At 33.1% G+C, this 27,127-nt stretch overlaps 1 protein-coding gene across 2 annotated transcripts; it reads right to left on the bottom strand.

Annotated features, from left to right (window-relative positions):
- Nucleotides 1–184: 184 nt before the first annotated feature.
- LOC115889480 (methylcrotonoyl-CoA carboxylase subunit alpha, mitochondrial) lies at nt 185–25,990 on the bottom strand. Of its 2 annotated transcripts, XM_030909485.1 has the most exons (12): nt 25,737–25,990; nt 21,342–21,519; nt 20,392–20,609; nt 19,787–19,935; nt 16,539–16,771; nt 14,707–14,890; nt 7,379–7,579; nt 6,201–6,322; nt 5,321–5,621; nt 2,536–2,732; nt 2,133–2,161; nt 201–533 (listed from the first exon to the last, which is right to left on the bottom strand). In XM_030909485.1, exons 1-12 carry the CDS (start codon nt 25,766–25,768, stop codon nt 500–502), a joined length of 1,878 nt encoding a protein of 625 aa, XP_030765345.1. In that variant the 5' UTR covers nt 25,769–25,990; the 3' UTR covers nt 201–499. The 2 variants fall into 2 exon arrangements, with proteins under 2 accessions (XP_030765344.1, XP_030765345.1); XM_030909484.1 differs by lacking the exon at nt 2,133–2,161 and having other exon boundaries at nt 185–533; nt 25,737–25,989.
- Nucleotides 25,991–27,127: the final 1,137 nt, after the last annotated feature.

Here is a 27,127-nt window from a genome sequence, read left to right as displayed (position 1 = left end):
AAAAGTTTATTTGGTAGGAACTTGTTGATTTGCATGGGTAATATAAATGGTAATAATCTCTATTATAAGTCCTAAAGGATTTTGACTTGGTATATGAGAAGAATCATCTATGACGCCCCACCATGGGGTGTTGTTTTGTATTTTAGAATGTTCTTGTAACGGCAAAATAAATAAAATCATCATGTAAAAATTACAGTATAAAATATATTTGCCAATAATTCAAAAAATTATTAAGCGCTTTCTTCAGCTTCATCAAATTGTATAACAGCAGCATCCTTCAAGACGCTATCGCCAATATTGAAACTGATATTCGAGATTGTTGCATCACGAGTTGCTTTAACAACATACTCCATTTTCATAGCAATCAGGACGAAAAGTGAGTCTCCCTTCTTAACTTTATCTCCTACTTTTACCAGTAATTTGTCTAAAATTCCAGGCATTGGAGCTACTGCCTTATTACCACTACTAGAAGCCAATGCATCATCTTCAGTAGAATATGTTATGTGTGGTATGACAAATTGGGTTTTTCCATTCTAAAATTAAAATGGAAATTGTAATGTTCAGTAATGTAAATATTTATTTAACAAATGTCAAAACAAATTAATTATTAATGTAGGACAATTTTCGTACTCCAAGTCATATTGGCACATCAGATATATACCGATGAATCCATTTTAAAGGAAACTATACGCAAATCTTTTCAGTAATAGTAATAACTTTTTTTAGAAAATGTGTGTTGATACTTTTTATTGTTTTTTTTTTTCATTATGCAGGGTGGTCCGAACTGTATACCGGAAACTTCGGCAGCATATTCTGCAGATAAAAATAAGTAAAAAAGTTCGTATAAATTATGTCCTAAAATGTTTAGTTTCGGAGATACAGGGTGTAGAAGTTTGTGTTTTCCAAATAATTTCTGAAGTAACGTCAATATTTGGATGAAAATTGGTGTCTGGGAGTTTTTTGACATGAGAAATTTGATTTTCTTGTCAATATGACTCCTACTTGTAGAGGGCGCCACCTACATATTTTTTAACTGGTTTGAAGAGTAATAACTTTTCGTCCATACCTGTATAAAACTACTGAATAAAAAAATGTTCATTTACGACTTTTTTTATATAAAAAAGGTCTTTTGGTAAAAATCGCTACGAGTAATGGTTTTCGAGATAGAACTTTTGACTAAATAGTTAATAAACTGAAATTATAAATTTGAAATCTTTTTATGCCAAAAGTTGAACAGAAATTGTTTAATCACCATTTTTTCGTAGAAAAATTTATGATTAATTTAAAAAAATAAAAAATTATTATTTCAGTCAAATACTCAACTTGTGCTTATTTTTTGTTAATAATGACATGTATTGACTATTTCCATTCTAAATATCTTGAGAACGGTTGCTCGTAGCGATTTTTACCAAGATACATTTTTTACGTACAAAGTCATGGAAATGTATATTTTTTTAGTTAGTAGCTCGGTTAGTAGTTTTATACCGGTATGGAGAAAAAGTTATTACTCTTCAAAACAGTTAAAACACATGTAGGTGGCGCACCCTACAAATAGGAGTCATTTTGACATCAAAATCAAATTTCTCGTGTCACAAAACTCCCAGGCACAAATTTTGATCCAAAAATTGACGTTACTTCAGAAATTATTTGGATAAAATCGAAACAAGAATGAAACTTCTACACCCTGTATCTCCGAAACTAAGCATTTTAGGACATACATTTATACGAACTTTTTTACTTATTTTTATCTGCAGAATATGCTGCCGAAGTTTCCGGAATACAGTTCGGACCACCCTGTATAGAATGATGTATTCCTCATTGGGTTTATTATACAATTCATGTTCCAGTGATACAATAATATGTCGTATTCTATATTCTATATTGTATATTGCATGGTTTTTGAAATATGACGATTTTTGACTAATTTTTAGCACATTTAAAGCTGCAATAAAATTATAAAATAGCATATTTTTATTTCTTAATAGAAAACAAATCATCTAATTTTTCATTTATTTTCAAAAAATTAAAAATTATTCAATAATTTTATCGATTTTGGTTTTAGCAAGTGTAATGTTAGGTTTGGTTAGATTGTTGAATACGTCAATCAATCCTAATTTATTTCATATACGTACTTACTAACATACCAAATCTGGTTTTTTATCTGAAAAAAATAAAAAAGTTATAGGGGTGAGCTACTTTTGCGACGCACCCGGTATAACAAATAATTTAGACTCTCTTTAAAGTATGATTAGTTGTGAAAAATTCATCATATATAAAGTATTTCCAGTTAAAAAGCCTCAATAAATGGCAACTTTTTATCTTTTTTTTTAAACTTAATACAAAAATCATAAACCAAATCATACTTCAAAAATCACTCAGTTATAAGAGAGGAAACACTATACAAGATTCGACTTAATACTTTTTTAGTGTGAAAATCCAAAATGGGAAACTCGACATGGGGCTTTGTCGGAACACTGGCCCCCTGTATGGTTTATAAAGCTTTGATTTATATGATTTATAAAGCTAAAAACTCACCTTATCAAAAACTGCTAGTATGTCACTATTCCGGAATACATTTATCCTACTTCTGTGACCATTTATCGAAGACACTAAAACGTTCTCATTATTTTTGGTATCGAGGTTAGCACTGACTTGCGTCCAAGTGATTCCATTGTCGCAAGAGACCTCATATTCTCCTTGCTTATTTAGGAATTTAATTTTAATATTGTATTCTGAAAGAGAGTTAGAAAAAAATAATATATAACTCCTATACAGGGTTCGGCAATAGTGCGTCGGGCATAGAGTTAAAAACATGGAAATTTTGTTTAAGTGCAAAACTAAAGTACTTTTTTTGGCCACCGCGTAGAGGTTAAATTATTTTCCTGAAATACCTCCTAATATATACTTTAGGCTTGCAATTAAACAAAATTCGTAAGCTTTTTATGTTAGGAGCTACAGATGCTCGACGCGCTATTGCGATCGTACGATATTATTTTTTAATATGACGAGGTTGCTTCTGATGCTAACTTCTTGTGTGCACCGTCGTTAAATGACGGTCCCTCAAAGCGTTGATTCTGATATATCAATCGTCTAGTCTAGAGCGCTAGTTTTGCGCTTCCTACTAGAGGTGGGCAAAGATTGAACGAGTCGTTGATTTAAACGAGTATTAAAAATGAATCGTGAGATTCGATTCATTGCTTAGAATACTGTTCGTTCAATTGAGTGGCCAGCACGGATCCTAACATTTGAATGATGAGCCGTAAAAAAGAGTCGTGTGAATTGAATCGGATCACAATGCGATCAGTCGTTCAGAGTCGTAAGAATTGATTCATTGCTTACAATACAATTCGTTCAACTGAATCGTGGCCAGCACGGATCCAAAAGATTTGAACGATGAGCCGTAAAAAAAAATCGTGATAATTGAATCGGATTACAATACGATCGTTCGTTTCTACGGCGCGGCGGTGATATAGGCATAGAGTCAGGCACCATTATAAACCTGAACAAAAGCCCTAAACAAACATCATGGGCATAAATAAAATGCAAACGATAAGTTATTTACAAGAAAAAAACTTATTTATACTGTGCTTAGTACGGGAGTATCTGTAAGGTATTTAATTTTCACGTTAATATTTTTGTTAAAATAATATTACCGACTATAAACCATTAAATATCGGACTAAAAGATGAAATCGTGTTTTTATGCAATTCCAAATAAATATTGTTGGCCTCTGCTCATTATGAGAGAAAAAAGGCGTCAGCGATGGTTATAAAATGAAGTCCGCTTTTAATATGTAAAATTCGATTTTAATATGTAAAATTATATGGGGAATGTCATCGATCATTTCGAAGCCAACTGAACGCCATTTTTTTTTCGATCATGCGATGTTATATTATGATTATTAAATCGGAATTAAAATATGGCTCTAAAAATATTAAATTGGTATTAAGAAGTCTTTAATAAATAGTATATATGAAATGAATTGATTTTAATATTATTGGTAAAATAATATAATCAAATTACGCCAGTGTCATAAAGTGTTGAAAAACAAATAAAGAACTGTATATTTCTTTTTCTGGTCCCTTAAGTAATTGTATGACCAAATTATTAAGTAATTGTATGACCAAAAAAAAATCGCTGGTAGTGTCAGTTACGATTCTTGTTTTTATGAAACGTAAATTGTGCATGTGGTTCGCTCAAATGAACGAATCGTAGGAGACGATTCAATATGAGAAATTAAATCGTGTGATTCGATTCACTAAAAAGAATCGTAATGCCCATCGTTACATCCTACCACAACCAGCTTTACGCATATTTCGGCCAGTGTGTCTAAAACGTTTCACTACCGTAGATATTGTAGAGCGAGGAAAGTGTATTACCCTAGCCACATATTCATAATTTTGCCCCTCTTCTGTGATTTCGCCCATTTTCAACAACAAGGCAACGGATTTTGCGCAATCTTCGATAATAAGGACCATATTCAATCACAGGTATACAAAATGTAATTGTCAATATGCATAGTCAATATGGCATTACGACAATAGTCACCTAGTCATATTAGAAAATATCATCAAAAAGTAATAATTATTGAAAAAATTGTAAATTGTTGGTGGCAAGTTCATTTGGCTCTTAAAAATTAACCAAGATGTTGACATGAGCTTAAAAACAAAATGCTCAGAAGACATAGTTCTGGCCAAAAAATAATGTTTTAGAAAAATTTACCACGAAATTATTGCACAGGGTGTTTTAAAATTTAAGGTAAAAAACAACCCTTATTAATTAATAAGCCAAATACTAAAGTTTAGAGAAAACTGAGTTTATAAATTAAAGTAGATATATTTATATACAGTTTGCTAAAAAAATCATGAAAAAAGGGCTAAAAATTAAAAAAATTACACTTTAAATTTTTTTAAAAAAAATTCCGTTGCGTTTTTTTGTATCTGAGTGTAGTTGTATACAAGTTTAATAATTAGTTTTTAAGTGTTATATAGTTTCTTGTTGTTTTCGTTAGTGAAAATACATTCTGCTAAATAAATAAGACTTTAAATTATCGTCACGGAACCTAGTAAAAATGTAACAATAATAATAATTTACAATTATTTCAATTAAAATTATCAGAGTCTAATTTAGATTTCCTATCTAAATAAAGTAAATCAACAATGTTTTATAGCTAGATGTTTGAACAAGATAAAATATAAACTTGTCGTTAATATTTTAAATTACTTTTTCTTTATAGTTTAGTCTTCGGTCAATGTGTGAAAAAAGTGAAATTAACCTAGTTATACCTATTTTTTTAGTTATACCCTTTCGTTATACCTACCCTTATCATCAAACTGCAATTGAATATTTCTAATATGGTGATAGTTAACCCTAAAATTGGCTTCGACAGTAAACGGATTGAAGCTGTCGTTTTTGAAACTAGCCACCTTCAGTTCATCCAGTTTGTCCAGTAGAACTATAGATGTAGCAGCTTGAATTAGTTGTACCTCGTTAAGTGCAACATTTTTAAATAAAGTATCTTCGTGATCTTTGATGAAGTTAGTGTGAACATTGCCTGCTTCAAATTCACCATGGTTCGCCAAATCCAGTAAGAAATTTATATTTGTTTCCAATCCTGCTATCTAATGGATATTAAACATAAAAAATAAACAAAATATAATGAAATCAAAATAATGAAAATTAATTTAAACACATCTTTGGCTTATTTCATACAAAAAAAAATATTTTCTACAATATCAGAAAATCCTGTCTTCTTTCTTTTGGTTTTGAAGTTTTAGTTTAGTAGCTAATGATGAGCAAATGCAAGACCAAGACCAAGATCTCCATGGTCTTGGTCTTGCAGGATCCAGTTTTGGGCTTGCCCTTGCTAGATATTCATCTGTTCAAACCATCACTAAATACTATGCAAGTTCGAATTTAGTGTTAAACTCAAGATCACACATATGTAATATGTCTTCAACTCTCATTATCTAACATATTTATATTATTGAAACTAAAAGAATTTCGGACTTTCTATGTGTTTATTTATACATATTTGTACCTTATGACACATATGAATCATTGTCAAAAAAAGTCAGATGTATCACTGACCGTAATCAAGTGTAAACAATTTACAAATATGGTCAACACAATGGAAATGCGATTTTTTTTAGTTTCAATACTGAATCATTATCGACTACATTTATTATACATATACATACATTATATTCCAACAATTTAACTTTTAACTTGGAAAGTGCTTCAAATCTATCATTGCCCCATACCACTAATTTTGCTATCATAGGATCGTAAAATACAGAAACATCATCACCTTGTCGTACACCTACAGATAAAATCAAGCTATAATAGCTATTAGCGATGGGAACTATCGAATGAATTAGACTATCGAATGGTTAATGAATGAATGATTTCAACTATCGAATGTTTTTATTCGAATAAAATCATTCATTCATTTGTATACTAAAGCATATGTGACAACCTCGCCGTGCAACTAAATGGTTATCGTTGAGCCACGACTATCGAATGCTTTTGACAAATGAAATTTAGTATTCGTTTGATTTTTGTATGCGTCAGTGCATTATTAGTTCTTCCAAATTTTTATAACTTCGCCGTATAAATACTGTGCTATTTTTGCGTTTATTAAAATAGTAGTTATTTTTTAATTTCATTTATTGCTAGACAGTTGAAATTGTTACAGATAATGTATCTATGTTGCCGCTATAAGAACAAATACTAAAAACAGAATTAAATAAATGTTTATAAATAAAAAAGTAGGTACTTTCACTAAACATTATCTTTTAAGTAAGAATTTTTAAGAAGTCCTCGGTGGCCGCGTGGTTAAAGCGTTAGGAGTTTACGCTCCTATGACGTTGGAGCCGTAGTAAGGCAGCTTCGAATCCTAGTCAAGGCGACTTATTTTTTTTAATCGTTTTTTTTTAATTTTTACATATTTTTACATATTTATTTTTACTTTTTACATATTTATTATTGATTAATACAATTTTTAGTAATGTGTTTCTTCATTTTTTTTTAAATTACTTATACGCGCATTCAAAATTTCAGCTAAATCGGAAAAAAAGTTTATAATAATATAGTGTTTAATGTTGTATAGACAATGAATGGTACGGAACCCTTCGTGCGCGAGTCCGACTCGCACTTGACCAATTTTTTAAAATTTCTGTTACTCGTCTTTTAAAGAAGGATTCAGTCTACTTTGGACTTTCGATATAGGCCAATAACTTTTAGGCACGGTTGTACCGTACATACTCGGTTCAGTATGAGTTCAGATATAAACCAAGTTATTATTTACTCTTATCGTTAAACTTAGTGTAAGAATTAGGTATTTGACGATTGAAATTGAACCAAACAATTAAAGTACCTGTTTCAATTCTGACATCCTCAGATGGCAAAGGAGTTTTTAGGTATTCCAATGGTCCCGCTCCTGGTAGAAATCCCCCTTGAGGATCTTCTGCGTAGATTCTAGCCTCGAATGCATGACCTCGCAACGGAATGTCTTTCTGTTTCACTGGAAGTTCTTCTCCAGATGCAACTTTTATCTGCCATTCTACCAGATCAGTACCTATTGGAATTTAAACTTTTTAAATAGCGCTCTTCATTCCTTAATTTATATTTAAATCTATTTTACTTTCTCGATGATTTCCGGCCATTCATTATAGATCATTTCTGAAGAATGGTCATCACAAAATATCACGAAGGACTTGCAGCAAGATAGATATTCTGCAGATATAATTAAAGTGAATCTACTATCAGGTAAATTGGCAACCAAATAAAATCAATCAAGCGATAGACCAATGAATAAAATTCATATTTTACTCTGCATCCCTTATAAAGAAATTAGTGACTAAATAGAGAAGATTAGCCGAAAGTACTGAATTAAAACATTGTTTTACGACTTTGGCAACGAGTGCTTTGAGCAAAACAAGTTCTAAAAATACCATAAACCATCTCAATTCACAAAATTCCTTGTGAGCATCGTGCCCTTTATATGGGCGAGATTAACGGACTTTTATAAGTACGAATCAAAATTCACTAGAAAAACATGTCAACAGATGACACCACGAAATCCTGTATCACAGAACACGTATGGATCAATCAATACAAGACAGTGGCGGACTAAGGGGGGGCGGAAGGGGCGGTCCGCCCCGGGCCCCGTCTTTTAGGGGGCCTCCGAATCTTAATAAATAATTTTTTATTCAACTGGCAAACAAGGCCAATATGTGTTGAGTAGTTATGAAGAAGTTTGTAGGAGGAATATGCAAATCATGCGTATACGCAAACTATAAACAGTATAAATGGAAGCAGATATTTACTTAATTATCAATTATCAGGCCCCAATAATTGTCAAGGGCATTTTCTATTTAGGAAATTAAATCAAGGGGTAATTTTCTTTGTTTAAAATATGGAATAATTATTATTTTTTATATATTTTGAGACTGAATTTATTTAGTTTAGCTTTTAAGTTATTTTTCAATGGTTTCATTATTTATTTTTACTGAATATACATTTTAAATTACAACCAATGCACAGCATAACTTATATTCTAGCTTCTTTACCGACGATGAGCGATGCCATCTTTAGTATATCGGGGGCCACGGGCCTGAGACAGCGAAGGGGCCCCTCGGATCTTGGAGGACTTACAAAATCGCGATATTTTGTCGCGGTATTTCCCTGGAACGGTCGCGAAAGTAACGCGGCACATATGTGGAACCGGTATTTCCATCACTTTGTTTGTTTTCGGTCATTCGGTCGAGGATTTCCTGATCTAATACTGCATGGCCCGTGAATGGTAGTAGATATATGGCTCGTCAGCAAAATTATGTTCAATAATTTAATACCTCTAATTTATTACAGTTGGGGTTGGAACCTTTGGTGTTATAACAACAAAATAAAACACTAATTCACCACAATACATCAAAACACTTTACTTTTGCACTTACTTGTTTTATTACATCAAATTGCAATCGTTTTTCGATTTAAAAATATTATTATAAGCTTTAAAAAATTGATGTTATCGTTTTTGATGTCTTTTTAGAGCTGGGGCCCTTAATACTCCGGGGGCCAGTGCCCATCAGATACCTACGTAAAGACGGCACTGCTGATGAATTTATATCTATATGGATTTTTATTATAATTATTACAGTATATAGGGTGTCCGGAAAAACGAATTATTTTAGGTACAGGAACATGCATAATCAAAAACTAACAATTTTTAAAACGAAACTAATGAAAACCTTTTCACGAGTGAAATAAGTGGATTTCCATTTGATAAAAATGATTTATGATAATTTTTTAATCGCTCAATTCCATGATAGCTGCGGCCATTATTATATGACATTCGGACAATTTAATTTTTGAAACAGATAGCCACATGTCTTCTCTTTATGGTACAGTGGTTGTGGCAATCACACTAAATTTGACGTTTAGGCTATACAGGTTGTTAACTCGACAGTTACTTATAGGGGAACAGAATGGCAACACTGCCTATTGAGAACGCATGCACTTATAGGGTTTTCTGCCGACTCGTCCCGTCCGTCGCGTCGTCTATCGTCGAGCGGGCCGAGGTTGCCATATTTCAACCATAAAGCTCTTGCCGCGAGTAATAAACAAATTAACAACCTGTATACATATTTTTAACAGGCAGTTTTTTTCCTCCAAAAATTATAAATATTTTTTTTTCTCAAAAACGGTTAACGTTAGGTATAGAGTGTTTAATATTAAAATTCATAAAATTTTATAGGAAAAAAAATTTTAAATTGGGACACCCATTTAAAATAAGAAAATTGCTGTCAACTTCCAGTACTTCCGGAAGTGCCGCCATATTGAAAATATTTTTAATCGATAGATCTCGTTGTGAAACAATGATATGCAAAAAATCTTGTATGTAGATATTGTAGTTCTCTAGAAACTTCTAATGCGGGCTCAGCCTGGGACACCCTGTATAAATACTTGAATTTTGCCAACCATTATACATACGTCTTTCAATTTTTACAAAATGTGTATTAGAAGTATATCATTATCTAAACAGACCGGGGGCCACATTTAGCTTCGCCGCCCCGGGCCCCCGACATGCTTAGTCCGCCACTGATACAAGATACAGTGATCGGATGTGAAAATAATTAATGAGCCAGTACAAGAGCAGTACTAGTTTAGCCCCTGACATAGGTCTAAAAATTTGAACACTCTTCATTCGGGCCAGAGCGTTAATATTAAAAACATGTGGAAATTCCTCATCAGCCACTTGAAGAATTTAACGCTACATCAGTAATTTCGTCATTCGTCATTTCATTTTACGTGATCCAGTCAAACTGACCGATATTTAAGGAGTTGTTTTAGTAATCTTAATCCGGTGTTTAACCATAGTAAATTTTTGTTATTTTTAATATAAAATTCAATTGAAGTGATTAAAAAGTACTCTCTCAATACAAAAAGAAATGCAACGAAGTTACAATTAAGGAATAAATAACAAATCAAATTCAATACAAATTTCACTGGTTTGAAATGACGCGAATTGTGATGTCACCTATCAGCATTTGACTGAATAGTTGACAGAGTGCGCTCCAGCCTCTGAAGAATAATATTATGGCGTGTCTAGTTCTCTGCTACCGTATTTACGCCGTATATCTTAAAATCACGTTAGATTTTTCTATTTTTATTAAGATCGTTAAAAAATACGTTTTTATGTGGGATTATTCTTTATTACCCCAATATTAAATTTACTTTTATATCTAGAAATTAAAACTTAAATTTTTATAATTAACAGGTTACTGCCATTTTTATCGAAGCATTAAACACTCTCTAAAGATGCCTGCAGCGGAGTGGATGTTAGTATTTGGGACATTTGTTTTCTTTTTTTAAAGAGTGGTTTTTCTAAACGGTCTTGTCTCCATCTTCGGTTGCGTTTTCGTCGGAGACCTCTGTAATGTCTGTTGAAAAGCTATCGCTGGAAGATGACCTGCGCTGACGCTTTTTTTTCTCTAAATTAGCACGCGGCTTCGTATTATAGGTTTCCAGTGGCGGTGTAGTTTGACACATATTTTTTATAGTAGCTTTTGGGTGGTACATATGATGAGTCTGAAGCCGTACTAGTTCCGGGCTTCGAATCTAAATAAACCGAATTTTCGGGAGAAAAGCTTAATTCGCTAGCTTCTCTTTCGATGTCGGAATTTGCTCCTACTGTTGCTTCTACTGACATTTCAGTAAATTCTTCCTCATCAAATAGGTTTCTGTCTAACGGAAATATACCCGTATTTTTAAACCCATTTAAACCTTTTTCTTTAGAAGTGATGCGATTAAAAGCTTTGTCAAAGAGCTCTGCGATGTCAGTCACTTCAATTTTGCTATAATGATGGGTCTTCATATGAAGATCGCTTTCCTTACTATATGCTGTCTTTAGTGAACTGAAAAATGTGACGTCCAGAGGCTGGAGCCGGTGGGAAGTGTGTGGGGGCAGTGAAACAAGAACAATCCCGTTTTCATGACAGAATTTATAAGACTTCAAGGAAGAGTGTGCGGTATGATTATCTAAAATTACTAGCACTGGATCTACAGTAGAGACATTTACATATTGAGCGAAATGCTTTAACCACTCCAGAAATAAATCTTCAGTGATCCATCCTGACTTCGAGCAACGGTAGACTGCATCTACAGGTCCATTTTTTTTCTAGAGCGACATTCATACGTTCGCGTTTAAAAATAAACATTGGCGGCACGAAGTCTCTTGCGGCACTCATACAACATACAACAGTGGTTGTCTGACCCCTTTCGCCACTTGTAATTGCACCCACCTGTTTTCTCCCTTTTTCCGTCAAAACTCGATGAGGTTTATGTACTCCACTAATTCCCGTCTCATCCACGTTACAAATGCGTCTTGCAGGAAATTTATATTTTTCAAAGACTAGTTCTAAATTGTCGTAAAATAAGTTCACATCTTTTCGATTAAACGCAATTACTCGGTTAAGACTGGTAGCTTCTGGACGTCTGATAGAAATTCGAAAAAAAAAACGCAGGTTTTCTTTTCGACGTTAAAATTAGGTGGAAAGTTGATTTTACTTGGTGTCAATCCGTAGAACATGTTTGCCAATTTTAAAATATGACTTGCCAGTTCTGTCTCTTGATCTTCATTTAATACAGGTTTCCTACCTAATTTTACTTTTTTACTAGGATACCTGTTTTTCAATCTGTCGCATAACGTGGCATGTGGTACTCCATTTAATTTTGCCGCCTTTCTAATGGACTGTGTCTTCTGTTCAACCGCCTTCACAGCCCATTTCATATTTTCCTCAGACCATGCAGAGCGGTTTGTCTTACGAAAATATTTTTTTGGGGGCATCTGCAAAGAATATAAGGCATTAGGCCAATATCGATCATAGGCGTGTAATATCGATCATGCTGGCCGATATTGCCCGCCGTACGGACGCCATTTTTTTAACATTGAAAACTCCCAACCTCAACCAAGTATAATATTTGTAAGCACTACATAAAACACCTTAAAGTGCCATGAAACTATTGATAACAGCATAGGGTTTTCTAACCTTGATAAATACAAACCTTATTTAAAAAGCCGAAAAAACTATAAGAAAACTGCACAAAAACTATTTATGAGCGTACACACTCGACCTTACAATAAAACTGCCTGAAATTGCTGTTGGTAATTTTGATCTGATTTAACAGATGGCAGCACGCTAATAGTTTTATATCTCTGTAGGATTGTGTAAAACTAAGATGATCGATATTAGCCACTGATCGATATTCGACTCCTTTCCCCTACCATAAACAGATGCTAGTAGAACGAAAAAATATTAAAGATATTAAATATATTTTCGAACTATGAACCAGGCAAAAAATTACTTAAAACAATTCAATACATATCTATGTCAACTCTAAAGTGTAAAAAGTTATTAAATTTACTTCAAGAAAAGAACAAGATCTCGTTGGTATGGATTAGAGGTGTGTAGTTCGTGAACGAACTAGTTTCAATGAACTATTCCGGCCCCGGAATGAAAGGAACTAATTCCCGGTTTCTCAAAGAACTAGTTCCTCAGGACCTATTTCGGGTTCGAGACTGTGACCCATATATAATAATATGCGACGGCGACGGATCGGTCAGCGCGATCGTAGCCCGATGCTAGGCAGGAGTGTGGAGTGCTAGCCGTATGTTATCGGATCCGAACCTAGAGGAACTAGAGAAACTAATTAAAAGACTAGTTCACGGGAATCTATTCAGTCGGCAGATCCGAGATATAATACAAGCCGACGACGATAGATTCGGCCTTGTCTATTGCCACAGCCGCCGTAATTACCACACAAAATTGCCATGGATACTGTTTTTGATTTTTAGTTTGTTCTTTCAATATTTAATGGGAATGTTTCACTTTAGGTCCCGAAAATTTAGAAATATCTTATAGAACGAAGTAGATATTCTGAATTTTTAGACAAAAACAAAAATCTTGAAGTGAGGAAAGATGCAATTTTCATAAAATTTTTGTATTATTTGCTCCATTTCATGTATAATATAGTTTTTTTAAGCTGTGATTTATTTTTTTTTATCTGCAATAAAACTTACCTATATGTTTTTGTAAATTATACAGATCATACTGTAAATAGTTCTGACTGAGAACGAAACCCATTAGCAAGCAACGGGATGTCAATGTTAGTCGGGAACTATTGTGAACTAAAGACCTAGTTCAAGGAACTATTCCTCTGGAGGAACTAGAACTAAAGAACTAGTTTCTCCCAAGGAACTATAATTCCCATCTCTAGTATGGATACCGGGACATGATGACTTGGAATTTGAAGAAAAACTAACGTGTTAACCCTTTCACCAAAACAAGCACAGCTGTGCAATTCTTGATATCGTTCGCAACTTTGCGTATACGCATTACATTATCATTCGTAGAATAAGAACCAGCACTATGCGTTCCCAACTAGAGAAGTCTTAAATACTGGTAGAAATGATACACGTGTTCTTCGACTTCAATCAGGTCAATGCAGACTGATATCAGTTAAGCAGAGAATTGGATTTGTGATAGACGCTGATGTAAAATTGGTGTAAACCCTGCCCATCTTTGTTCCAAAATATGTCATGAAAATATATCATTAACGACGACAACGGTATATCAGCGAGATCTAGAGACCCTTATCAATACAATGGAGTCAAAAAATGTCGCCACGACGAAGTCATGCTTATTAGAGAACATGTGTAGAATGAAACAATCAACAGAGAATAGAGTAATCAGAAGCCAGAATAATTTAAAACAGAACAGCACTGATTGGCCTATATGCACAACAATCTGAACACCTTCAGTGGGCCCAACATTGTGGGATCAAAAACCTATGGAAGCCTCTTATCAGCAATCTGAAAGATTTAACGATGAGCAGTTTTATTAATTTTATTTTTTAGATGAAAACGACAATTGACAAATATAAGTCGAAACATTATGTAAATTTTCAAACTTATAGACAATGTCATTCCAAGTATATAAATATTTTATTTCCTTATCCACCATTGTCTACCTCTACAAAATAATCAATAAAAATTTAGGTTATTGTCAAATCTGTTAAAATCTACAGACATTCTCTTCTCTGAAGAGATGTCTGCGAGCTGGAGAGTTAGAATCTGAATGGCTGGACGTCATCGATATCTACAAGTAGGTATTTTTTTATTCTGTGAAAGCTGCGACGGAATACCTGTTATCATTTCTGTAATTGGATGTTCTACTTGCAGTCTAGTGTTCATCTCCATAAAATAAAAATTATGTGCTTTTCTATCCAGTATAAATTCAACTGTTCCCGCTCCTAAATACCCGACAGCTTGCGCAGCTCTGACAGCCGCAGCACCCAATTCGTTTCTTACTTCCCATGACAAACCAGGCTGAGAAATTGAAAACAAAATATGAAGATGCTTTAAGCTATATTAATTGCCGAATATTTAGAAAATGTTCAGTTGAATTCATTTCACAATTATTGAAATTGTTGAAATTTGTCCAACTAGAGGACATACATGACATTTATGTTCATCATTTTAATTCACAGGTAAATTTTAGTTTGTCATTTTTTGAATGTTATCTGTCGAAATCTTCACTGACTTGTTGAACAAACTTTAGTATAAATCGCTGCATACTTAATACAGACTGTAGAATAACCGCATCTAAGTGTAAGGCTACAGAGAACGTGATTAGTACGACATAAAAATAATTAAAGCTATAGATACTCTTTTAGCTATTGAAGCTTTTAATGCAATTTGTGTTCACTAAAAGACAAACAAAAAAGCGGCAAGTCTGATCTTTCAATCAGGATGAAAATACAATTCCAATTGACATTTTTTGGTATTTCCATAACGGTTTCTGTGAATTTTAATTATCAGTCATTGGGCGCGTTCAGGGACGGTCAGCGGCTGAGTTGCTGAGTAAGCGGTTTCCCTAAACGGTCTCTTTTTACACCCAAAACAGTCAGCCACTGAGTAAAATACTCAGCGGTCGGTCAGCCGCTGTGTTCCCTAAACGCGCACATTATTAATATTTTTAGCGCTCTTTAAAATGTAATATTACACCGATGGCTCAAAAGTGGCTCACCTCTATAACCTTTTTATTTTTCCAGAAAAAAAAACGAGATTTGGTATGTTAATATATGACATAAATTAGGATTGATTGACGTATTTAATTGATTTTGGTCGCTTCCTGTTTCTCCGGAAATGACTAGAATTTATAATTTTTAAATGGCACCCTCTGTATATTTTTACTTTACCTATTAGATAAAAAATGATACTCTGGATAGAAGACACATCATTAATTTACCAATTTTTGACATTTTCGCTTAAAAAATTGTATTTTAAATTTCAATCTAGAGTGCCATTGCTGTGTTAAAAAACACTAATTTTTAATCAAGCAGTCTTGGAAAAGTAGATTTGATCGTCTAATATTTTTCGTGTCTTGTCCTGGCCGGTTAATAAATGCCCAAATCGTATTTTTAATCATATCTCAATTTTTTTCAAATGGAACAAGGGTGACTCATTAGCATATTTGGAAAAAGCATTTTTTACGACTTGGTATTTCGAGTCAAATTGTCGTTATAAATCGCATGTTACAATTTCAAATAAACCATATACGAAAATGTGAAAAGTTGACATATGATATGTCATTCTATCCAGAGTGTAATTTTCTATCGAATAAAGTAAAAATATACTGAGGGTGCCATTTAAAAATCAAAAGTTGTAGTCATTTCCGGTGAAACAGGAAGCGACCAAAAACAATTAAATACGTCAATCAATATAATCTGCAAAGACACTTCCTGATAGGGATAAATGTTCCAAATTTTCCAACAAAAAAGTAAGATTAGACTAAAGTTGTCAAAACATCCGTTATCGTACGAAAAAGGTACGAAATGTTACAGGGATTAGACATTTTCAGATGAAAAATTACGCGAAAAGGATGATCGTATCAACGGATGCATGCCTCAGATCCGACTTAACGCTTCTGCCTACTTCTTTAGATGCAGCTACTCTAATTTATTAATGAACTCACGGCTGGTGCCTCTTCTATGATCTTTTGATGCCTCCTTTGTACAGAACAGTCTCGTTCATATAAATGAACGACGTTGCCATGCGCGTCGGCAAAAACTTGGACTTCCACATGTCGCGGCTCCTCTACAAACTTTTCCAGCAAGACCACGGAATCAGAAAACGCCTTCTGAGACTCCGTTCTCGCTGATTCTAGAGCTTCTTCAAAGTCCTCTTCCGAACGGGCAATTCTCATACCTTAAACTAATCTTTTTAGATACAACCATTTGTTAAATGGGCCAGACAGATTGCTTGCCATTTTTCAAATAAGACTGAGTAAGTGTATTAGTTTTTAAATGTTTTCATAATTGGTACAGAGAAAAAAATAATAATTGATTAAGCATATTAATAAAATAACTAAAGAAGGAGTCAAATATTATTTTTATATTCATACGATAAGATAAAAACATCTTCGTAGCTATTTTAAATGGCGTAGTTTTAATCTTTAACGCATGAATATAAAAATCTACGTCATAAACCATTTATAGCCCTTTGAAAATAAAACTTTGGATCAAGGAGAAGCACACTGTCAACTGAATCAACAGACATGCTCAGCAGGAATAAAGGACGGATTATAACCATGGTACAAAGAAAACAAGGTATGATCGATAGCGGCTCCAATTTCGTTAAGTTTGCGCATACCACCTGTGACGTTATACGCCATACAAAAAAATATCCATATTGTTCAAATGCCACTAATAAAAAAAAAAGACCTAAAATAGGGAAGAATTAGGACATAACCCCAAAAGTTATGTTTTGACATCGAGCTTGACATTTCAAAAATTATTTTCACATTTTGACACAATCAAATTTCACAGATGACACAATCTGTTTGACAATTTGAAATTGGCGCGCAGAGCTTGCCGACCAATGGTGCCGTTTATCACCTGTGACGTAGTGACCAACCTGTGCAATATCATACCTTGTATTCTTTGTATCATGGATTATAACAGTTCTCTTGATAGAACATATAACTGTCTAGTGCTATCTAAAAAGAATCAACATGTATCAAGGAAGTCTTTGCTGCAGGCTATGCGAAACAACAAATCATGAAACAGCATAGTACCGTTGATTGAAGAAATTACAAGATTCGCAACCTTATGGGCCATTTCGTTGTACAAAACCTCTCCATCCAGGGTGTAGCTGACGTTACCGTCAGCCTGTCCGAGAATTCCGAGATTTAGTTTGGCTCTACGCCGCTGCGCGCTGTTAGTCGTTTACAGCGCAGCGGATAAAGAATACTGTACCGTAGTTCTGCTTTCAGTCGACAGAGTGAGTGGTTGCCGGAGACAGTGAAGAACTACTGATTAATCAGAATTTTAGTTTTGTAGATTTAAGAATTTTGGGCACACTACGTTGATAATACGGATTTTCTATCATTAAACAATTTAATATAATATATGACTAAACAAAGAACGGCGTCAGAGTTGGAAATGAAGATGGCTGTTATTTCATATATAAAATATTATGGTAAATGTCAATAATCGGCATTTCTAAGCCAACTAAACGACTTTTTTCGATCATACGACATATTCAGTATCTATAAAAGAATTTTTATTTTTGTTGTTTATTCAATGTTTAATACAAATACATTTTCAATACATAAACGCTGATTTTTCATCCAAAGATATTTTCGTCAAACGTATTACAGATATTACACATTTTAATATGGCAACACTGTCACTTTCAGATCCACACCGTATTCGATATTCGATGCCTTCGCCGGTCGGATTAGAGAAAATAAGTGTTTTATGCGTGGACCGCAGAACGATTGGTGTCCCCACCGTACAGCACTTGAGACGTAAGGGGAAATGAAATCAGCCTTGTCACGAATTCGCCCATTATTAGTTGGTTAGTTAGTTTTATTATTAGTTGCGTATCTTCCCAATCCTTTCAATCAACGGTAGTACATAATACGAGGTCTGGCTATTAAATAACGAGATTGCGTGCAGTGCGTGCATAAAAGACGTCCTAGAGGAATAAATAATATGACGTAACTAAAGAAGGAGTCGCCAATGGTTACCTGGAAATGTCTATTATTACAGCACTTAAACACGTTTTTGACGCTGTAGTATTACTTCTTCGATAGAGGTTAGAAACTAACGTAGATTTTTCTTCTGCCGAAATCATAATTTAAAGCCATGCTAATATTTTTTTTTGACTTAACATTTAAAAATTTTAGCAACACTGCGAGAGCGAGTTTGTGAGACTCGGCTAAAGTTGTGTAAAAGCAAATTGTGGATCTTGCATCAGGATCATCAGGATAATGCACGTGCCTATAACTTATTGCTATCTGTGAAGCGTTATCACGGCGTTATTTTATCAATAGAGGCATTCCAGTGCTCGAACACGCGCCATACTCACCTGATTTAGTACTCTGTGACTTTTTTCTATTTCTGAAAATTAAGTCTGCTTTGAAAGGTACGCGGTTTGAGTCGATGGAAGAAGCGAAAGGAAAATCGACGCAGCTTTTACGAAGACTTCCAGCATTCCTTCAACCAATGGGAATAAGAATGGAACGATATGTAGCGAGGAAAGGGGAGTATATTGAATGAGAGCTTTCGATTGTCGAATAATTTTTAAAATAAAACTCGTTTTCACAAGCAGTCTAGAGTCTAGATGTTTAATAGCTACATCCCCCTCGTATGTCACTGTGTGACTCTGGATCGCAGGCGACACTTTCTATTTGGGAATATGGGAATGCAGGCCTGGAACTGGAGGAACTGTGCTCCCATCCTATCAAGGACCTGCACAAATTGGTGCGGGGCACAGGAATAAGGAACGTCTTCAGTTTTATTTAACTTTTATCTTGGCAGGTTTAACGTAACTGAATTTTTACCGAATTTGGTGCGCTTCTCTATGTCTATTATATAGTATTTCTTTTTTAATTGGTTTTATAATTGGCTAATAGCCTTAATAGATAACAGTGTATAAATTTGTAAAAGTCTGTGTTAGACCTGATTTTATATTTTAAAATTATAAAGCAAATGGAACACCACTGAGTCTCACCACTTCCTGCCTAATCAATTTTGTTAGTTAGCTCCTTCCTTAATCTATTTATTCAATAAGTAATAGAGATAAATAAATATATTTATTTATAATAATAATATATATCATATATTATTATTATAATACATGATTATAATATATGATATTATTATAATATATGATAAATAATACATCAGAAGCAATATCTCGGGAGTTTGGGCTTACCTTTACCACCTCCCCCTCTTACAGCCTTTATCATTACAGGAAATCCTATTTTTCGTGCTTCATTTTTTAGATTATCCACACTTTGGTCCTCACCATGATAGCCTTCTATAATAGGTACTCCAGCTTTTGACATAATTAATTTGGACGTGCTGCATACAAAAAAATAGTTCGTTAGAAATCATAATTTAGCAAAGTACACGACACAGAATATCAATGCACTGTATAAAAGAAAAAAACAAACAGATGTACGGAATCTGGCGATGCTATGTTACCAGGAACAACCGCCAAACAAGAACGGAAATAATTTTCTCTTGGCAAAGTCAGGATTTTCAAAAATTATAAAATCTTTCAAAACTTAATCTGCCCGCATTGAAAAAGTACCGAAAAGTGTTTAAAGCGTCCATTTTCAAAGTAATTATTGCTATCTTGTAAGTTTAATTTAAATTTTATTTGGTCAAACCCCTGATAATTGTGAAAAACTGGCATTAAATAAACTTAATAAGATTATGGAATCTTGCATATTTCAGATTGAGATTGATGATTAATGATTCGTCCGTTTAGAGTTTTAACTGTGATTTAAAAATGATATTTTTTATTTTTTTTACCTTTTTATACCCATATCCCTAATGGCAGATGCAGGAGGGCCTATAAAAATCACACCTTCTTTTTGACAATCCTCAGCAAATTCAACATTTTCTGAAAGAAATCCATAACCTGGATGAACTGCTTGACAGTTGAACTTCTTAGCGGTCTCTATAATGGTTCTGCCTTTCAAATAACTTTGTGATGATGGAGAAGGCCCAATTTCATACGCTTCGTTAGCCTATATAAATAATAACAATGTAAAAAAAAAATAAAAAACAGAAAACTATAACACACTAAAACATAATATGCTAATATCTATTTAAAGGTGTCCGGATTTACGGTATTTATTTACACTGTGTTCGAAAGACCGACGCTAAACACTAAAAATAAAAATATCTCGACAGCGCGATGATGCGACTGTCCTCGTTACATGTCGTTCGCCGTATAAAATAAAAAATATAGTCGCGCGTCGCAATAACCGAATCATGAGTGCGGCTATAAAATAGAAATAATTTCTGTAATCATCCTTCAGTTATATGGTGTATTTAGAAAAATTAAAGACTTTTGAAGGACCTCCAAAGCATATTTTGAATAATAATACTAAATTAAAATCGTGTATTCATCGTTTTAGTGAAATTGTTTATAAAAGTAAACATTGGTTATGTGGTTGTAAGCCACTCAATAAACTTATTGTTGGCCTTGTCTACAATTTTATCTAAAAATACGTTCACAGCTTTGTTTTTTACCTAAATTTAGTTCTAAATGTAATACATTGTAAAGCCAGTGCAATGATCCCCAGACCAAAATCAACATGCCCAAAAAAATTCGAACGGTACTATTGTAACACCCTCGGTAACACCCTAACGATCTCTCCAAGTTTGTTAATATATGTATAGGTATCATTCCTTAGTATTTTTATTCAATAACAGACACATTATCTATAGTTAACACTATTACGGCTATTACTTACTAAAGCAACGTGTAATGCATTTTTGTCAGCTTCACTAAACACAGCTACAGTTTTAATGCCCATCTTTTTGGCGGTTCGTATTATTCTACAAGCAATTTCACCTCTATTTGCTATCAGTATCTTATCGATTCTTTTTACGGTACTTTTCCATCTTAATGGGCATAAATATATAGATGTCCTAAAATATAGAGCCATTATAAATTTATTGCAATACCTACATTTTAAAAAATGCCAGAATATGAGAACTAATAAGATTCTACTGACGTCACTAGTCTTTAGGAAAACTTTAGAGATCTATTGTGCCCCCCTTTTTTTGAGTTATAACTCATCATATAGTCTATAACTCAGCATACATGGAGATTTTTCTGTTGTAGGGGGGACAGGGTATTCCCCACCCCCATCCTCGTCTAACAACAGATGTTCTTCCTCCGAGGAATACATATCTACCTACTCCGAGAGTTGGGTTTGGCTCTCCGTGCTCTATTTTCAACTCCCCGTGTATATTTTAGCTAAAACGTTACAATATGATGTGACATCATATTGTAACGCTATATAGCTCAAACGAAAAATACCTGTCAATACAGATGTGATATACATTGCGTTAAATCTGCTACTCACTATTCGTTGATGTTTCGATTTGATGCGTTGATGCACGAATCGCATTAACGCATATAGTATGTATCAGTATATACAGTATCCGACTTTACCATCCGTATACATATATACCGGGTGCGTCTCAAAAATGGCTCACCCCTATAACTTTTTTATTTTCTTAGATAAAAAAACGAGATTTGATACGTGAGTATATGACATAAATTATTAGAAATGATTGACGTATTCAATTGTTTTTAGTCACTTCCTGTTTCACCGGAAATAACTACAACTTTTGATTATTAAATGGCACCCCCTGTATGCATATGTATGGCATATGATATGTCATTCTATTCAGAGTGTCATTTATGATCGAATAATGTAAAAATATACCGGGAGTGTCATTTAAAAATCAATCTTAATTTATGTTATATACTAACATACCAAATCTCGTTTTTTTTTCTGAAAAAATAAAAAAGTTATAGGGGGTGAGCCACTTTTGAGACGCACCCGGTATAGGGTGTCCCAGGCTGAGCGTGCATTAAAAGTTTCTAGAGAACTACAATATCTAGATCGGAGATTTTTTTGAACATAATTGTTTCACAATGAGATCTTAAAATATTATAAGCCTAAGCAAAACTTTAGATTTAAATTTTAACAACCATTTATTTATATACAGGGTGTCCCAGGTTCAGCGTGCATTAGAGGTTTCTAGAGGACTACAATATCTCTATCGGAGATTTTTTGCACATAATTGTTAAAAATTAATAAAAAAAACTCAAAAACAATTTAGGTATAGGAACATGTTTAATCAAAAATTAACGAATTAAAAAATCTTTTCACTAGTGAAATAAAAAAAGTGGGTTTCCATTTGAAAAAAAATATATTTATGAAATTTTTTTAATCTCGCCATTCCATGACAGCTAGGGCCAATATTATATGACATTCAAATAATTCAATTTTTGAAATAGATAGCCACATGTCTTCTCTTTATGTCACAGTGGCTGTGGTAATCACTAAAATTGACGTTTAGGCTATACAAATTTTTTTGACAGGCAGTTTGTTTCCTCCAAAAATTTTAAATATTTTTTTTTCTCAAAAACGGTTAGGTATTAGAGTGTGTTTGACATCAAAATTCATAAAATTTTACAGATAATTTAAATATATAATAAAAAATTGGGGTACCCATTTAAAATAAGAAAGTTGCTATCACAGGCCGGCACTTCTGGTATTTCCGGAAGTGCCGCCATATTAAAAATATTTTTAAACAATAGATCTCATTGTAAAACAATTATGTGCAAAAAATCTCCGATAGAGATATTGTAGTCCTCTAGAAACCTCTAATGCACGCTCAACCTGGGACACCCTGTATATAAATAAATGGTTGTTAAAATTTAAATCTAAAATTTTGCTTAGGTTTATAATATTTTAAGATCTCATTGTGAAACAATTATGTGCAAAAAATCTCCGATAGAGATATTGTAGTCCTCTAGAAACTTCTAAAGGTGGCTTCCCACGGCCCGTAATTTTACAGGCCAAACCGCGCCAGCTCGCGCCAACGCGCCATAGGAAGACGGCCGCCTGAGGTGACGCGAGGAGGCGCGACGAATCCGCTTCGAGTCGGTAAGTTCAAAGGCCCGATCCAGCGCGGTGTGTTCATGCCTGTGCAGACCTGTTGATGTAGACAGACATAATTATTGTTTTTGTTACTCTTGTTGCTTTTGGTGGGTTTAATATGGAGTGGACGAACGAAATCACTTAATGTAAAAAAACTGTGTGAAATTACTTAAAATATAAAAATCAGGTTAGCCATAATGTCACTAGATTTCCATGGCACACTAAGTGAAAAAAAGAAAGTGAAAGGGGATTACTTTTCCTCGCTCGGCTCTTATTATACGATGATGTCCACCAACGCCTTTTTATCTTTTCCTTTTGATTCGTAAGTAAATAATACCCGTTAAAAAGTATGACAGCGGCTGCGGCAGCAGTTTTTTCTTCATCTGACATTACTGATAATTATCCAAAATAAGTTGTTGATAATCACAAAATGGTAGGTAATCACCAATCCCGAACACTAGTAACCTCAAAAATAGGTAAACAGATGATTGGTTTTCAAAAGGTACTCGGGCACAAACACGCCGTGGGAAGAGTTCCGCCTGCAGTCCGTAATATAGGGTAATATCTACGCCTCGCCCGTTTTTCCGTTGCGGCGCGGCGCGGCCTGTAAAACTACAGGCCGTGGGAAGCCACCTTAATGCGCGCTCAACCTGGGACACCCTGTATATAAATAGATGGTTGTTAAAATTTAAATCTAAAATTTTGCTTAGGTATATAATATTTCAATTAGATTTAAATATTGCTATTAATTCTTAACTACTCTACCGGGTGCGTCTCAGAAGTGGCTCACCCCTATAACTTTTTTTTATTATTTCAGATAAAGAAACGAGATTTGGTATGTTAGTATATGACATAAATTAGGATTGATAGACGTTTCCAATTGTTTTCGGTCACTGCCTGTTTCCGGAAATGACTACAACTTTTTATTTTTAAATGTTTTTACTTTATTCGATAGAAAATGACACTCTCAAAAAATATCGTTTTTTTAAATTTCAATCCAGAAGGCCATGGCTGCGTTAAAAACACTAGTTTTTTTTAAACACTAGTTTAAGGAGCCTTGCAAAAAATAGATTTGATCTTCTAATGTTTTTTTTTTGTTTTGCCCTGGCCGATGGCCGGTTAAAAGATGCCCAAATCGTATTTTTAATCATATCTCAATTTTTTCAAATGGAGTGAGGGTGGCTCATTAGCATATTTGAAAAAAGCATTTTCAAGGAATAATTTGGTACTACACATTTGATATTTTAAGTGAACTTGTCGTTACATTTATGACCATGGCACTCTAATTGAAATTAAAATGATAGTTTTTTCTAATTGAATATGTCAAAAGTTGACATGTCATTCTATTCTGAGTGTCTTTTTCTATCGAATAAATAAAAAATACCGAGAGTGTCGTTTAAAAATCAAAAGTTGTAGTCATTGCCGGTGAAACGGGAAGTGACCAAAAACAAATGAATACGCGTCAATCAATCCTAATTTATGTCATATACCAAATCTCGTTTTTATCTGAAAAAATAAAAAAGTTATAGGTGTGAGTCACTTTTGAGACCCACCCGGTATAATATAAAATAATATAGATATATCAAAACTTAAAAAAACTATAAATGGTATATAAAATAGAAGAAAATAGAAGAAATCCGACCCTGGTAAAAAAAGATTAGGCGGCATCTATGCCAGCGTTCTCCAATTTTCTAACTGTAAACAATTTGAATTATTTCTGACTGAGTTTGAATTTTTTAAATGTATTTTTAAATACACCTTATACCATATTATGTATTTAGTACATTCAAAGATGCATAATACATAATATATAAATGTTATAAATTTATAGTTTTTAACAAACTATAGAATAAATAAAAATATAAAGAAAAAATAATATACTTTTTGTCGTCCCTCGTAACAACTGATTTAAACAATAGGTATTCATTATAATAGAAATAGAGTAATTAATTACAATCTTTTTAAGTTTTTGAAATTACCATATCAAAGTAGGTAAATAAGTAAGCCATAATATCTGTATTTACAATAATGTCTAGTCATAATTTAACTGAAGATATACTGAGCTAAAATCTGAGGTATTGTTATTTATTTAAAACTTTAGACTTAATCGCGTATAAATAGATTTAAGAATATTTAATAATTATGGATTAGGTATATATTTTCTCAATTTAATAAGATTTTACTTACCGACTAAAATCTATTGTTAAATTTTTATACATGGTTCGAAAGAAATAATACCTACAAAAAAATAAATGTACGATTTGAAACACATGAGACGAACTACTTATCGTTACTGACAAACATAAATATGTGAAATAGAGTTGTGAAATGGTAATAAATGAAAAAGATAATGTTTGACCAGATTTCTAAATTGTATTACAAATTTCTTAAATAATTTCGTTCATCATACTGTTTTGCAATATTGGTATTATAGATTCATTATTCATTAATTATTGTTAAATATTTTTGACCTAAGCTAACAAAAACAAAAATTATTGTGGAATGATAGTATTTCTAGTTGCCTATAAGTTTATTGTTAAAGTAAAAATTTGTTGTCGAATAATATTTATACCGTATGATCGAATAAAATCGGCGTCATGCTATGAAATGAAAATCGCTATCATTTTTTATATGTAAAATTATACGGGGAATGTCATGTTCATTTCCAAGCCAACTGATGGTTTTTTTCGATCATACGATATATTATCGCAGATATTATGGTCCCGCAGAGATTATCTCTTTTCTTTTCTTTCATATTTTATAGAAATTTAAAAAATGTTATTTATTCTGATTATTCTCTATATTTAAACAATCTATATTTTCGATTGTTTCAAATAAATCTTTATTTCTACATAAAATAAAAAAAATATATTCCGAGAATACTAAGCGTAATGAAATAAATAAAAAAATATTTTTACTACATTTGCCAAGCGCTTTATAAGAAGGACAAGCGGCGTTTAAGTTGGTTTAAGTATAAAATTTTCGAAAAAAATTCTAGCGCTTTTAAAAGAGTGTGATATACTAATATGTCTACTCAGTTTTTACTAATCTAAATAAACTTATTCGGACCTACACCATCTTTAAGCTCTCAAAGAACATAAAAAAATGAGCGCGAGTTTACGCATTTTTTTCTTTTTTACAGTTTAGTTCAAAAATACACGTTAAACGGACGTAGGTTTTTATGAATAAAATTATAAAAAAATTGGCCGTTTATGCGCATTTTAATGTTTTGGTACAAAGACATACGTAAACGATGTAATAAAGGGGAAAAACCATGGAAAAACAAATAAAAAGAAACAGAAATTACGTTAGTTATCTCTAATAAACCACATTTATTATTGTTTTAGCCCAAATAACAATTTAAACACACTCCAAAAATGTAGAAAAATGAGAGGATAAAACTTAAAGGGATAAAAGGGTAATCAAGTTTGCTGAGTTTTTGATATTTTCGACCTTAAAATAACTAAGAAATAATTTTTACGTAAAAATAGGATTTTACGCACCCATCCCTCCTATAACCATAGAAGCTAAAATAATTTGTAAATAAGCTTTAAAATTCTATTTACTCTATGTCTAAA

Source organism: Sitophilus oryzae, unplaced genomic scaffold (assembly GCF_002938485.1).
Source record: "Sitophilus oryzae breed Bouriz unplaced genomic scaffold, Soryzae_2.0 scaffold_815_pilon_pilon, whole genome shotgun sequence".
NCBI lineage: Eukaryota > Metazoa > Arthropoda > Insecta > Coleoptera > Curculionidae > Sitophilus > Sitophilus oryzae.
The sequence above is the reverse complement of the archived record's forward strand: the minus strand, read 5'-3'. Positions and strand labels throughout refer to the sequence as shown.

What these genes read in the sequence shown, in the direction of transcription:
- LOC115889480 (XM_030909484.1), bottom strand. Translation starts at nt 25,768, where the DNA reads ATGTATAAAAATTTAACAATAGATTTTAGTCG. An exon ending in AAGAGGGGGAGGTGGTAAAG is followed by an intron (nt 16,772 to 19,786) that starts GTAAGCCCAAAC and finishes GATTAGTTTAAG; the next exon opens with GTATGAGAATTGCCCGTTCG. An exon ending in TCATAGAAGAGGCACCAGCC is followed by an intron (nt 14,891 to 16,538) that starts GTGAGTTCATTA and finishes TCAATTTCTCAG; the next exon opens with CCTGGTTTGTCATGGGAAGT.